Source organism: Nestor notabilis, unplaced genomic scaffold (assembly GCF_000696875.1).
Source record: "Nestor notabilis isolate BGI_N333 unplaced genomic scaffold, ASM69687v1 scaffold4227, whole genome shotgun sequence".
NCBI classification, from domain to species: domain Eukaryota; kingdom Metazoa; phylum Chordata; class Aves; order Psittaciformes; family Psittacidae; genus Nestor; species Nestor notabilis.
In genome coordinates, this window is record NW_009936810.1 from 1 (window position 1) to 14,543 (window position 14,543).

The following is a 14,543-nucleotide window of genomic DNA, read 5'->3' on the forward strand; positions in this document are numbered from 1 at the left end:
AGGGATGTGCGGAGCGCATCTGAGCGCTGGGTGGCTCCGGGACCCTGCCCCTGCTGGGGCAGCGGTGCTCTTATCTGGGAGAGGGGATGTCCAGAGGACGGCGTGTCCTTTGCGATGCGGATTGGCACGATTGGGGGGGAGGTGAATATCGGAAAGCTGCTAGAACACGGTCAGGGTTGGGGATTTGAGCTGAGAGGCTTTGGCAGGTGGAATTTTCCCCCCGTGTTTGTGGGGAGTGATAGTGTGAAGAACTGTCAGGACCCGTTCTAGCTTTGTCCCTTGTGAAGGAGAAAGGAGGAGAGAGGCCTGCACAGGCTTCCAGAGAGACAGCATTGACGCTGCATGGGCCTGCATTGGGAGCTTTGGGATGCTGATTGTAATCTTTTAACGCGTTATAATGTTTCATTGCATTATCATGGGTTACTGTTTTGTTTCTTTCTGCTGCTGTATATGTTCTTGCCGTGCTTCTGCATGGCAATTCTGCAGTTAGATTTTTCTTAGGTAAACCCTTAGAAGACAGGAGTTCACTGGTTTCTTCATGCCCCAAGGTTTTCAATGTTCGTTGCATAGATGGTGAACAAGTGGAGGTGTTGCTTTGGGAGCTGCTGCAGTGATGTCATGATGACATCGGTGCAATGCATGAAAAGGCAGCAAGAGTCTAGAGCAATCTTTACCATCTGTGCTTGCTTAGTATTGCTGTACTTGGTTCCATAACTGCAACTTGTGAATAGAGTGCAGTTAAAAGTACGTGCTAAAAGTATAAACTCATGATATAAAAGTATAAACACTCAAGATATGTTAAAAGTATAAACTCATGATCATGTTATCTCAACTTTTTTTTTTTCTTGACTGAGGAAATCTCACTGAAATAATTACTTATTTTAGGTTTCTAGAAACACCCTGGGTGCAGCATTTGTTGCTACAAGAAATATCCATGCCTCCAAAACATGCTATCAGAAGACTGGTGAGTCTGAGAAAGATCTTCATACAAGAGTGTGGCTTCAGAACTTGCTGTGTCACATAAAGAGGGGGGTGAATTTGGAATGTGAGGGGGGGTAGTATGTCAGCTGGCAAAACATTTGAGGACCCTTATGTACTGTCAGTGTCAGTATAGAACATTGAACTGCTATAGCCGCATCCAGGAGACTTCAGTTTAATAACTTCATATGCCCAAACCAAATGAGTTGTTGCTTGTCATTTGTCTTACACAGCTTACCTGCTGCATGAGGATTCAGTGTCTTCATCTCCTACAGAATTGTTTGGAAAACTCCCTCAGATTCCAGTTGCTTGTCTTGTTTGTAACAGGATGAGGGAGTGGATGACTTTCCCAGGCCTGCCTGGGTTTGACCTTGTGTCCTTGAGTGTAATTTTTTGGCTGCCATTATCTTGGTGTTCAGAGAAGACAGCAGCACTGCACAGCTGTATTTTGGTAGTGTTTCATGTACACTTTCTGAAGTGGTTTAGGGTGATTAAAGGTACTAAGAGAAAGTAACAGTTTCACAGCTGTATTTGCTGAGGAAATAAAAAGTTGTTGTGGGTATGCTGCTAAACAAATTTGAGGAACATGGAGATTACATTTTTATAGCTTGTATAAAAAAACTTGCTCTGTAAATGTATTAAGTTCTTTTAGATAGATTTAGATCCTGGATTACAGATCAGTTCACAGGGTGTTTTTATGCCTTCAGTCCAAGTAAGTCTTGTGCAGGTGGAGTGGCATGTCTGTTCTTTCTGGGCTAAAGCTAATTATTTAATCTAGTTGCTTTCTAGGGGAGAAATGCTAATAGTGTAGGACATAAGGAAATTGATAACTGAACAGCCATCAATGTTCTGATTGAAGCTGGCTTGTAATGATGAGTTGAAACTGCTTTTATTGTCTGTGACTACAGAAGTTGCTATTTATCTTGAGCATCCTGTGTGAGGAAGAATGTTGCTTGCTAGACTTTGTGGTATATTTGCAAAATGGTACTTTGGTTTGTGAATTCAGTACAAGCTTACAGAATTCATATAGTGCCTTAATGTACTAAATCTGGTTTGAAATGTCTCTTTCCAGGTACTGCTGAGGTATCCTCTATTCTTGAGGAACGTATTTTGGGAGCTGACACCTCTGCTGAACTTGAGGAGACTGGCCGTGTGCTGTCAATTGGTGATGGTATTGCCCGTGTGTATGGCCTGAGAAATGTCCAAGCAGAAGAAATGGTTGAATTCTCTTCTGGATTGAAAGTAAGCTTTCTCTAAAGCAGTTTGTTTAGTCTAGAAATATAACAAAGACTTTTTATAAGGAGAACATGAGACTATGCTTGGAGGTGCCTGTATGGACCTTACACAGAGTTCATTGCAACTTTAATACATAGTAACTAGCTGAAATAAAAATACAAAAAAGCAAATAATCTTTTAATTTGTAACACTTTGCTTCCAGTATCTGATTCTTTGCCAACATCTGAGCTTTATTTGTCTTCATCTAGGAAGTATAAGACCTAATCTGGTGTTGGATTTTATTTTCTTTGGTTTCAGGCTGGCTTTTCTGTTTGCTGTTGGATAATAGTCTCTCTGTTGTAGTAATGTATGCAGTTCGCTGACTTCTGAAAGTCCTAAGAGTAGTCTAGAGCTAAAAAGCTGTCTGATTGTTCCAAGAGTACTGCAACAGCTCTTTCGTTCTTTTTAATGACTGAACTTGCCTTAGAGAAGAAGCCAGTGATATTCCCTTGTCCAGTTCTTAGGCAAGAGGCAAATACTGTATTTGAACTCTGCTTATCCTTTCTGTTCCTTTTAGAGCGAGAAAGGGCTGAATGCTAGGCTGCTGCAAGTACAGTTCTGTAGTAAGCTGAAGGCTTAGGCAGGTTCTCAAACCACTGTGGATGAACATACATGTGTTGTACGTAAAAGCAGAACATTGACTATTGTTACAAATAAGATTGAGGTAGATTATATTGGATATTCTACACTGTAGAATAATCACATCTGTTTTAAACTGTCAAAATGCTTGTAAAGGTTGGTATGGATTTTCTCCTGACAGTGTGGCCTTTGTTCTAGGGTATGTCCTTGAATTTGGAGCCTGACAATGTTGGTGTTGTCGTGTTTGGTAATGATAGACTAATCAAGGAAGGGGATGTTGTGAAGAGGACTGGTGCTATTGTGGATGTTCCAGTCGGGGAAGAGCTGCTGGGCCGTGTTGTAGATGCCCTGGGCAATCCAATTGATGGGAAGGTAAGTTTAACTACTAGATGTTTAATGTCTCTGCTTGTATGTATGCTGTACAGACTGTAACAGGTTTTTTCTTGCCTTTTAAGGGTTCCATTGCATCCAAGACACGTAGAAGAGTTGGCTTGAAAGCCCCTGGGATCATTCCCAGAATCTCTGTGCGTGAGCCTATGCAGACTGGTATTAAGGCTGTGGACAGCTTAGTGCCAATCGGTCGTGGCCAGCGTGAGTTGATCATTGGTGACAGGCAGACTGGGTAAGTTAAATGCCCAAGCTAAAAATGTTTCCTTAAACTCGAGAACAGCATGTGCTGATGTGCAGAGCTGCACACAGTGGTGTAGAGGTTTGGAGAACTGTAGGCGGCTTAACTTACCAACCTCTGTGTTACAGGAAAACTTCCATTGCAATTGACACAATAATCAACCAGAAACGATTTAATGATGGAACAGATGAGAAGAAGAAGCTGTACTGTATCTATGTTGCAATTGGCCAGAAGAGATCAACTGTTGCTCAGCTGGTGAAGAGACTTACTGATGCAGGTACAGATTTTTGGAGGTAGTTCAGTCTGGCAGCTGGTCACATTTTCTTCTCATTATGATGTTGAATACTGCTATGATCTCTCCTACCTGTGAATGTAGACAGAATTCTTTCGTTCCTGAATGACTGAAATACTTGCTTTTGTGGACAAGAAATCTTCCTAGCTAGCTGGGGGAAAAAGCCTTCTTTTTGCTGCATCACATTAGGGGACTAGTATGAGCACCAGACTGCTGAATTGCTTCTGGAGAAGTCAACCTGGGGTTTTTTGGTTGTTTTCTTTTTTTTTTTTTTTTTTTTTTTTTTTCCCCAGCAGCATCGAGCTTCCTCTTGGTGGGCAGACATGATGAGAAGCTGTGGCCTGCAAGTATTTTTGGACTTGGCATTTGTTTCATATATATGCAAGTCAGTGTGAGTGGCAGTTGTAAATGTGGTGGATAGATTTTACTGCCCAAACACAAGCAATTAAATGATAGTGTCTTTTCAGAAATGGTGATCACCTTGGCTACGGCTGCATATGTAACAGAGCTTGCAAGAGATCAGGCAGCTTGCCCTCTTGCCTGCTGGTCAAGCAGAGTCATACCTAGCAGGAAAAAAACCAAACCACATTTTAATTACAGTAATTTGGCGCTATGAAACAAAGGATTGTATTTCCTTGCAGCAGCCAGGAAAACATGGGCTTCCAGGCTGAGTTAGTTTTAGAACCAAAGTGTGTCATAGTGTAAGTTTAACATTCAATTTAAATGGGAAAGGAGCCTGTGAGTGTTAGATGTTAGTTAGCTGTGCTGATGGATGTTTTAATCTAGTACCATGGTCTTTTTGTAAGTGTAGCGATGGTGCCTGGGCTGGCTTCAGTGACTGGTACATCACATGAGTGTTGTTTGCTGTTGACAGGCACATTGAGGTAATATACTCAGGGTGTGCATTTCCTATTCTTTCCAGATGCGATGAAGTACACCATTGTGGTGTCTGCCACTGCATCTGATGCAGCACCCCTGCAGTATCTGGCTCCCTATTCAGGCTGCTCCATGGGGGAATACTTCAGAGACAATGGAAAACACGCGTTGATCATCTATGATGACTTATCCAAACAGGTCAGGAAACATTGTTTGTAGGCCTCATAGTCTGGTATGTTTGTAGCTGTCAGATCACCTCAGGTTTAGAAATTCAAAGTTTTACATGAGCTACTGAAGTCTGAAATCTTTCTCTCTACCACGCAGGCTGTTGCCTATCGTCAGATGTCTCTGCTGCTGCGTCGCCCACCTGGTCGAGAAGCCTACCCAGGTGATGTGTTCTACCTGCACTCCCGCCTGCTGGAGAGGGCAGCCAAGATGAATGATTCCTTTGGAGGTGGCTCTCTGACTGCATTGCCTGTCATTGAAACTCAGGCTGGTGATGTGTCTGCTTACATTCCAACCAACGTCATCTCCATCACTGATGGACAGGTAGGACTTGTCATGCCAGTACTTCTGTGTAACTTAATGGCAGATCTCTGAGGAGGCTTCCAGGCTTCTGACCAAGATACTTTCTCCTACAGATTTTCTTGGAAACTGAGTTGTTCTACAAAGGTATCCGTCCAGCCATCAATGTTGGTTTGTCTGTATCACGTGTAGGTTCAGCTGCTCAGACCAGGGCTATGAAGCAGGTAAGCATGAAACTGCTGGTCCTCCTCTTACTAGAGACAAGTAGTGTGTAGGCTTTCCAACCCATTTCACTCTTTAAAGAACTTTGACTAGAGAGAGAATAAAGCTTTGGATTCCTTAGTGTTCTGAAATTCAGAATGTTCCGAAGAGCAAACTTTGGGGATCTCTTTGACATTTCCGTTGCCTCCTGGGGCCAGTAGAGGGAAAGGAAAATCGTGTTTGCACAGACATGTAGGGCTTTTAAGTTTCAGTATGTTGAACTTGGTACTGACCTAACAAGAAACATAAAATTTTTTTTAACCCCATGGTTTTAGTCCATACGTGGAATTAGGTTTAATATCCACTGTCACCATTTCAGGGAGCATTAGTATATTTGTTGAAAAGGCCAGGCAGATGGTTGGATTTGTAGAAACTCATATAATTATCTGTCAGAATCTTGGTATTCACTTGACTTGTAAAGCCAGGCAGAGCTGACTCGTGACAACTGTTAGCTGAAGATAACCTACAGACTACTAGACACATTTAAAAGGTGGTTAGACTCAGCCTGACATGTATTTTGTGTGGTAGGTGGCAGGTACCATGAAGCTGGAATTGGCTCAGTATCGTGAAGTAGCTGCCTTTGCCCAGTTTGGGTCTGATCTGGATGCTGCTACGCAGCAGCTGCTGAAACGGATCCGTGGTGTACGTCTGACAGAGCTGCTCAAACAAGGACAGTATGGTGAGTGTCTTGGACATAACAGGTCTGCATTTCCCATTAGTCTTTTGTGCTAACCAGGCCGGTCTTCATGGCAGCATTGTGTCTGTTCTGTGGACATGGTGAATGCAGACTGGATTGTCGACTAAACCATGTGATAGATGTGCAGTTGATCTTCACAGAAGGACTCTGTAGCACTGATATGTCCTGATGTTGGGAGTTACCAGTGGCATGAATGCTTTCTCTTCTGCAGTTCCCATGGCTATTGAGGAACAGGTTGCAGTCATCTATGCTGGTGTCAGAGGTCACTTGGACAAGCTGGAGCCTAGCAAAATCACCAAATTTGAGAGTGCTTTCCTAGCTCACGTACTCAGCCAGCACCAGGCCCTCCTCTCCACAATCAGGTATGATAGTTAATCTTGCATCATCCCAAGATGATGGTATGGATGGCTGGAGTGCAGATAATGTGCACTGAACTGTTAATTGAGGGTATCCTACAACATCAAGCCTTGAGCTGCCTGTTCCAGAGCTGGAGGTTAAATCAGCTTTGCTGCTGTTCGGAGCTCAGCTTCACATCTTCAGCTTTCACTTGGACAAAATGAGAACCTGCTTGCATACTTCTAATCAGATATGGAAATAATTTAACCAGATCCTAAATTTTTGGCAGCTTTAAGATGTGAGAGTGCTGTGGATTAAGTGCTGCTCAGTGCCTTCCCTGCTGCTGAGTGGAGTCCTGGGGTGTTTGAGTGTTTCTGACCTAGTCCTGGCTTGTTTTGTCATGAGTTGAATCATGTGCCTGCCATCCCTGTAGAAAGCAGAGCCTTTCTGAACTACATATGGCTGTTTTAAAGCTATTTGTTGACGAACCTCAGTTCTTAAACAGGACTAACTTTAGAAGAAGTGATGTTATGTTAGTTTCACAGGTACATTAGCTTCATGCATCAAACAGACTAATTCATCGCTATTCTTGTTAGAAATGGGAAGGTTCATTGTAGTTTAATTTGTTTTGGGTATTGACCATTATCTATTCCTGCATCAGAAGTTTAATGACATTCTCTCAATAGGACTGAAGGGAAGATCTCTGACCAGACAGAAGCAAAGTTGAAGGAAATAGTCACAAATTTTCTGGCTACTTTTGAGGCATAAACTCGTAAAACTGTTAAAACAGACCAGGCTATTGCGATCCTGTGCTCCAGCTCCGTCAAAGACTTAAAAGTATGTGCGACTTGAATGTACAGATCTTGGTGAGAATAAAAATTCCCATGTAAAAAGGTGTGTGTGTTCCAAATTACTGCCTTGCTGTGTGGCTACATGTGTCACGTGTGCCTTTAAGACCATAAGGTTAAACTCCTCTAGACACTCACTTGTGAAAGGAACTCTGAAAATTCAAACCAGGGGGTTCAGAATTGGGTGGATTGGACTCCCTATAGAATATGGAGTAGGGGTAGCAGTTGGATTCTGCTTTAGGTGACCTGTGTACCAGACAGCTTGAGTTGTGTACCCAGTGCCCTAACCAGCTACCCTGCTTTAACACAGGGAGAGCTAAAGCAGTCCAGTAAAGTAAAAAAAATAAAAAAGGCAGTTTCCACTTACAGAAATAAATCAGCACAGTTGTGACCTGAGGGCGTTGCTACTTGGCAAACGTAATGGGTTTAATTTGACAAAAGCAGGCTTGTGTGGATTTTGCTTCCAACATTGATGGCTGCAGTTCCTGTGCCGGTAGCAGAGGTCATGTGCTATCTGTGTTTCAGATCCGAAAGATTTCAGGCAATGCTTTGAAGAGGTTTTAACAAGTTCACATTTCAGCCGGGGTACAACATGCACACAAACTCCAAAGTGTGAATTCTGGAATGAATTTCTAAGTTTTCTCCATGTGGTGTGCTGATAAAGCAGGCTTTAGGACAAGCAGGTAAGCCTGAGTGGGGTTGAGACCCCAAGAGAGTCACCACCACCCCCACATGCTGCTTCTCAGCTTTCCATCAGTGCTTTGTGGCTGGGGCAGCCAACAGCACCTTTGGGAATTGGTGATAGACCTTCCACCACCAGCCCCACTGTTCCCACCTCTGACCAGACCCCAGGTATTTACCACATGGTGCTTCAATGAGGAAGTTCTCACCCTACCAAGTCACAGCAGGAACAGGGCAGAAATTAGCTGGGGTAGCTCTGCTTTGGATGCAGGTTGGGACAGCTGGGCTAGTTCAGCCTGGAGAAGAGAAGGCACTGGAGAAGCACAGCTCCACTGCCTAAAGGGGCCACAAGAAACCTGGAGAGGGGATTTGGACAAAGGCCTGTAGGGACAGGACAAAGGGAATGGCTTTAACCTGACACGGGAGATTGAAAAGAGATTTGAGGCAGCAGTTCTCTGTCAGGGTGCTGAGGTCCTGGCACAGGGTGCCCAGAGAAGCTGTGTCTGCCCCATCCCTGGTAGTGTTCAAGGCCAGGTTGGACACAGGGTCTTGGAGCAACCTGCTCTAGTGGAAGGTGTTCCTGCCCATGGCAGGGGCTTGGAACTGCATGAGCTTAAAGCTCTCTTCCACCCCAAAACACTGTGGTTCTCTGACACTGCGCTGCGGGGTGGGACCGGCCGGCTAGGGCGGGGCGGTGCCAAGAGCCACGGAACTGTGTTCAAGTGGTGTCTGTGTCCGAGCTGCAGCAGGATGCGGGAGGCACGGTTCCGGGACCACTTCTGGGTGAGTGAGGTCTCGGCGAGGCTGGAAGCAGTGTGGTAGGACCCGACCAGAGCCGGGGGGCTCACGTCAGGGCTGGGGGGTGGCAGTCTGCTCTGGTCAGAGCTGCTCCAAAGCCACTCTTATGTTCCTGTGTTGCCATCGCTGAAGGCAAAGTCATTCCCTATCCACACATGTCCCGAGATCCGTGGCTTTGCAGCCTGCCCTGTCCAGCTAAAATACACCCCATGGACCTGCCGAGCTGGGGGAAGTTGGTGCTGGGCTGGGGGGTTGATAATATTAATTTGATGAACTGCTTAGAGATACCATGGCCAAAAAGTCTCCTTTGATGCAATCTAATCCTGGACAGGGGTGAGTCCCTCAGTGTGCAGCTGCCAAACAACGGGGTTCAGGGAAAACCACAACATATTCTTTTGGTTCTGAACATTGCTTTTGGAAATGGAGAAGTGCAAAATCCCCACTTAGCTGCTGCACAGCACTGGCAATGTGGCTGCTCAGTTCCTCTTGGCGTGTGAGCCTTTCTTTGAGGAAATAAATGACAGAATTTTATCTTTGAGGGCTGAAAATCCCCATCTGTGAATGGCCCACAGGGTTTCCCAGATGATTTCTGGGAAGAAGCTCCCATCTTCCAGGGTGGGAAGAAGGTGTATGGGTCCCTGGAGGAGCGGGTGCCAGGTTTGGGGGTGCTGATGAGAGGTAAGTGCAGAGCACTTGGCTCATGGAACATAGTTATGTGTTATCTGGCACATCGCTGTCAGATATGTAAATCCCACATAAGTATTGAACCTGGCTTGGAGAATGAAGCCAGATTTGCATCTGGCAGATGTTTCTCAGCTGTTCCCACAGTGTTCACTTTGCTTTGCAATGTGAGGGAGAGGAGGGATTTGAGCATTCCCCAGGCTGGGGGGAATAACCATGATGCTATGAAGACACCCATTGTCATGCTTTGGTGGAGCATTGGATTGAAGAAGAGGTCCTGGCTGCAGGGCTGGCTTTGGCTAGCACTGCCTGGTTTGTTCCTCTCTAGCTGCAGCATGGTGCTTTCTGAAGAAGGATCTTGGAGGAAGGAGAAAATACCAGGGCAGGAGCAGCCCGAAGCACCCAGGGTGAGGAGGAGCTGGGACATTGCATTGGGTGCTTGCTTCGGCCTGACGCCCTATATTGCAAACATAGCTATATACTGAATAATGCCCAGTTCTTGCTGAGCCCAAAACTTTTGGTGCTGACAGCGATTTTGCTTGACTTCTAGCTTTTTCCTTTCCGAAGCTTGTGTGCTTCGACACCCACCCCCTCACCCCTGACAATGGAAATGTGCCTGGGGCAGAGGCTGGAATGGAACGTGATGGGTGTGGCTTAGTGGAGAGATGGAGGCCTTGCTTGTGGTCTGTCAGCCCATGGAAAAGGCAGTTACCACAGCAGGCAGTCTCCAACACCGTGGGCCAGTGGCTGTGCATCAGCTACAAGGGCTGGGGAGGGAGCTGGGGGAGCAAGAGATGGACAGAAAACCCCAAATTTAGCTGAGGTGAAGAAGGCTGCTCACCCAGATTCTGTTTGCTGTTTAGTGGTGTGAGAGCACAAACTTCCTCCTGCAGTTCTATCTCTTAAGTTACTTCGCTTAAGCCAAAAAGTCAAGGAGAATTCTTTGCTGAAGCAAGTGATTGTGCAGTGGTCAGGACAGCCCGATGGGAAGGGGAGATTCTGGGGAGGGCCCCAGGGCAGTGATGCTCCAACTGATGGGACAAAGCCTGAAAAATAACCAAACCCCCCAAAAGCTGAGCAGTTTTTGGCATCACATCTCCCAGCTTTGAAACACATCTGGTTGTGAATGGCAATGGCCAGATTTCTCTTGGGGATAAGCTGCAGCCTGCCCTTGCTCTATCAGGGTGGCAGGGCTGTGCTTCAAGCCTATTTGGGACTGATTTAGCTTTAAACCCCATTAGTTCTGTTCTTTTCAGTGGCGTGCATATGTCTGTCTTTTCCTGCACTGCAACCTGGTCCCTGCCAAAGTTCACACTGTGATGCTCGTGATGGCCATTGGGAAAGCACACGATGCCCTGCATTCCAGTTTGCTCATGTTCTCAGGTCTCTGCACAAGATGATAAATTCCCTTAAATAAAGGGGTTTTCTCTTGTGCATCCTCCTGCAGTTCCTGCTTGTCCAGGGATGCCTGAAGCTACACAGGCATTGCACAGAATGCCCCCGCTTACATGACGCAGCATGTGCTGCCTGAAGAAGAGCTGTGAAGACATACCAAAGACGGTGTTTGTTTCCTCTTGCCCGGAATGTAGTGATTGCCACGACTTGAGCAAGTGTGGGCTTTTGTTTGCGTTTGGTTTTGCAACCTGCTGTTCTTCTTTCACTTTAATCATTTTCTTGGAAAGTGCCAGGTTCTCCCCCACCCTGCTCTTGCAGATTATTTCAGGTAACCCAAAAGCAGAGATTTGGGTTTCATCAGAGCACTTTGGTCCTAAGAAAAATAGACATTATGATAACGCAAAAAAACCCCCCACTTTAAGTCTGGTGTACTGGCTCACAGCTTGCCACTTGGAGAGTGGATTTTCAGTCATTTTGCATGTAATGAGACAAAACCACTGCTCTGCTTTCTGCAGTGTATTTAGCAATGCTGCCACAACAATCCACAGCTCAGGCAAGTCATTTACAGTAAAAGCTGCACTGGCATATTTAGTTTTCTAATAAAGCATATGTCAAAGTACCCAAAAATACTTTTATACCCTCAACACATAGGAAAGAGCTATTGCATCTCTTTTTGCAGTGGCACAAAAGAAGGGGGGGGGAATGCTTTGCTCCTTGCTGCAGAGCAAGGGAGCATTGGTTTGTGCAAAGGCACCAGCAATTCCTCCCTCTGGCCTCTCTGTCATGGGCTTTGGATGGTATTTTGTCAGTGCTGTGACTGGCTGTATTTCTCCTTTATTGCCATGATACTCTTTTAACCCTGTTCAGCTAGCTGGGGGTAAACACCCTTTTCTTGCATTCCCACTGCCAGCCCCAGGCTCCTGGGTTCATCACCCAGCTGCTGAGTCACAGTGTGATGCTGGCTGTGCCATTTCACTTCCCCTTGCTCCTGCCTGTCCTTCTCTAAATGGAGCCTGGCCTGGCAGAGTTTCTCAGCAGCATTATGAAACCCTCAAGTCCTTCTTTGAAAGGAACAAGGTGGGGTATGTGGGAAGAAGCAGTTGCATTGAGGCAGGATGGTCCATTGCTCTCTGTGTGTCCGGGATGACCAGGATGGGTGTGTTTCTTTATGGGAAGGAAACTTCAAATGGAAAATTATTAATCAAAAAGCTGCTTTTCGCTGTTCTGAGGTGGGTGAATTTACAGTGAGTCGTATTCTTCCCTGCAGTGAGTTTTGTCTGTCCTGTTGTGCCCACCTGGTCATGGAATGGGGAGGAACTGCAGTCTTTTGCACCCCACATGCACCAGCACAAGGTTTTATTTCATCCCAGCCATATCTGCAGGACCCTGAGTGATTCTGAGGCTATGCTGACTGTGAGCAAGAATAGCACAGCCATTTATTGCTGCACGGTGCTTCTGGCTACTAAAATAGTCACCCAGCTTCTGCTGTGTTTATTTAAGCAAGTGAGGCTGAGACAAAAAGTTCTGTGTCCCTCACTTCATTTCTGAATGTGCACCTCGCTACAAGAGAGACGTTGAGGTGCTGGAGTAGGTCCAAAGAAGGGCAACAGAGCTGGTGAAGGGTCTGGAGCACAAGTGTGATCAGGAACATCTGAGGGACCTGGAGGCATTTAGTCTGGAGAAGAGAAGGCCCAGGGGGGGATCTTACCGCTTTCTACAACTGCCTGACAGGAGGTTGTAGTGAGGTGGGGGTCAGTCTCTTCCTCCAAGGAACAAGCGATAGGACAAGAGGAAATGGCCTCAGGCTGCACCAGGGGAGGTTTAGACTGGAGATTAGGGAAAGTCCTTCACTGAAAGGGTTGTCAAGCCCTGGAATAGGCTGTCCAGGACAGCGATGGAGTCACCATCCCTGGAGGTGTTTAAAAGATGTGTAGATGTGGCACTTAGAGACATGGTTTAGTGGTGGATTTGGCAGTGCTGGATTAAGGGTTGGATTCAATGATCTAAAAGGTCTTTTCCAATCTAAACAATTCTCTGATTCTCTATTCTCCCATGTCACTGGCTTCATTGGGTATGTGTCAAGAGGAGGTTTTCCAAGTTGAAGATGAATGCCAAGGTCAGCAGCTCGCCCTTTAGCTGTGAGTTATACAAGGTCAAAACATGACTTCAGATCCCCACTAGAAAATTTTAGCTCGTTTGCCTGTAAGTGCACCAAAACCCAAAACATCACAACAGGCACACAAATTCCTTCTCCTTGTCAAGTCCACTGGGAGGATGTTGCAATCCCAGGCAGTGGATCGGGAAGTGGGGGGCACATCCTGCTGGGCCCTGCAGACTCTGGAAACATCAGCTGCTGCTTTGTCACCTTGAAGTCATCTGTTTGCTGTTTCTGTGTAGTTTCCTCTAAAAAGCACGTGGGCTCTGAGCTGTGCCCAGCGGGGAGCACCAGGACAGCTGTGTGCTGCAGGGTGGGAGGAAACATGCTTATCCTCCTGCACCCCTCTGGTTGGAGAGGGCTTGGTGCAATTCCCCATCCTCTGTATCTGTCTTTGGCTCAGTTTATTATGTCTTTAAGTCTTGTCCTCTGTGCCCATGGCTCTGTGCTTGCCACATAGCCCTTCCTCTTCCATTGCTCCCTGCCTGCCCTGCCTTTGGGATGTCCTATGGGCAGTCATGCTTTCATTCTTTCCATGCTAACATCTGCCCACAAGGGTGCTATGAAGGTTGGTTTCATGGCATATAAACCTGCCCTGCTCCTTCTAGGCCAGGAGCAACTTCACTTTCTGGAGGTAGCTCTTTTGGAAACGTCCACTGTCTGTTACCTCCCATGTTTCATGTAACATGTTGCACTGCAAGGGCTGGTCCAGCCTTGGGTGCTTAGGAAATAGAATCACAGAATCAGAGGCTAGTTTGGGTTGGAAAGGTCCTTAAAGCTCATTCAGTTCCCATCCCCTGCCTTTGAGACTTTGGGTGCCTTGCAGTCAGTGATGTGGGTCTGACTGTTCTAGTCAGTGGTTGTCCACATCTGTTTTATTTCCTGTGAAACCAGGGATAGGAAGACAAACTAGGATGTTCCTGTATTTTGCAACTGGCATGAAGACTGACTTCAGTGTAGGCGCATTTCCTTTTTCACAGGCCCCATTAGCAAAGACGTGATGCAAGCTTGAGAACTGCTTGTGTGTTTATCAGTATTAAGTCCATTTTGGAAGGATGTTTGTGCTTCATAAAGAAACAGAAGTTGTTTTGGTTTCTGCTTAGGTCCTGCTCTACAGTTCTCTCTTCCCATGCATGCCATGGATGGAGCAAAGCTGATCTGGGATACACGGGGATTTCCTGCAGGTCCCACTCCACCACATCTATGCTTCACTTCTTGCTTTCTGGCCACTGACATTCAAGTCCTTGACTCCTTATGGAAGTCCAAATGATTAAATCCTTCATTTATCACAAACACCAGCCCCATTCCTTCTCTTATCTTGCACCAGGTGTGAACTCCGGATAAATCCCCCCTTCTGCTGCCCACACTTTCACACCAGTTCTCTGCATACTCTCATCCTGACTTCAAACCATTTCCTGAATATGTCTGTCCTGGCATTATTCCTCTGTAGGTTTCTTAATAACTGTTTGTGGCTTTTGCTTCCTTTCCCTGAGTTTCACATCTGCCTCTACCATTGCGTCCTTTCTGCAGCCTCTTTC

The 14,543-nt window shown here is 46.0% G+C and overlaps 2 protein-coding genes across 2 annotated transcripts in view; both read left to right on the forward strand.

The window, feature by feature from the left end:
• Window positions 1–885: 885 nt before the first annotated feature.
• On the forward strand, window positions 886–7,342 carry ATP5A1 (ATP synthase, H+ transporting, mitochondrial F1 complex, alpha subunit 1, cardiac muscle; the record flags this gene model as incomplete). The annotated part of the gene is made up of 11 exons (XM_010018534.1): window positions 886–964; window positions 2,051–2,220; window positions 3,031–3,204; window positions 3,288–3,454; window positions 3,589–3,737; window positions 4,675–4,826; window positions 4,953–5,177; window positions 5,270–5,377; window positions 5,943–6,093; window positions 6,323–6,473; window positions 7,134–7,342. Coding segments are annotated over 11 exons (1,608 nt in total), but the record flags the coding sequence as incomplete, so codon positions are not given.
• A 1,384-nt stretch (window positions 7,343–8,726) lies between these two features.
• PSTPIP2 (proline-serine-threonine phosphatase interacting protein 2) overlaps window positions 8,727–14,543 on the forward strand; it is a gene marked incomplete at its 3' end in the record, with an annotated part of 12,744 nt that continues 6,927 nt past the window's right edge. Inside the window, exon 1 of the mRNA XM_010018535.1 lies at window positions 8,727–8,759. Coding sequence (XP_010016837.1) covers window positions 8,727–8,759 — 33 coding nt within the window. The remainder of the gene's footprint in view (window positions 8,760–14,543) is intronic.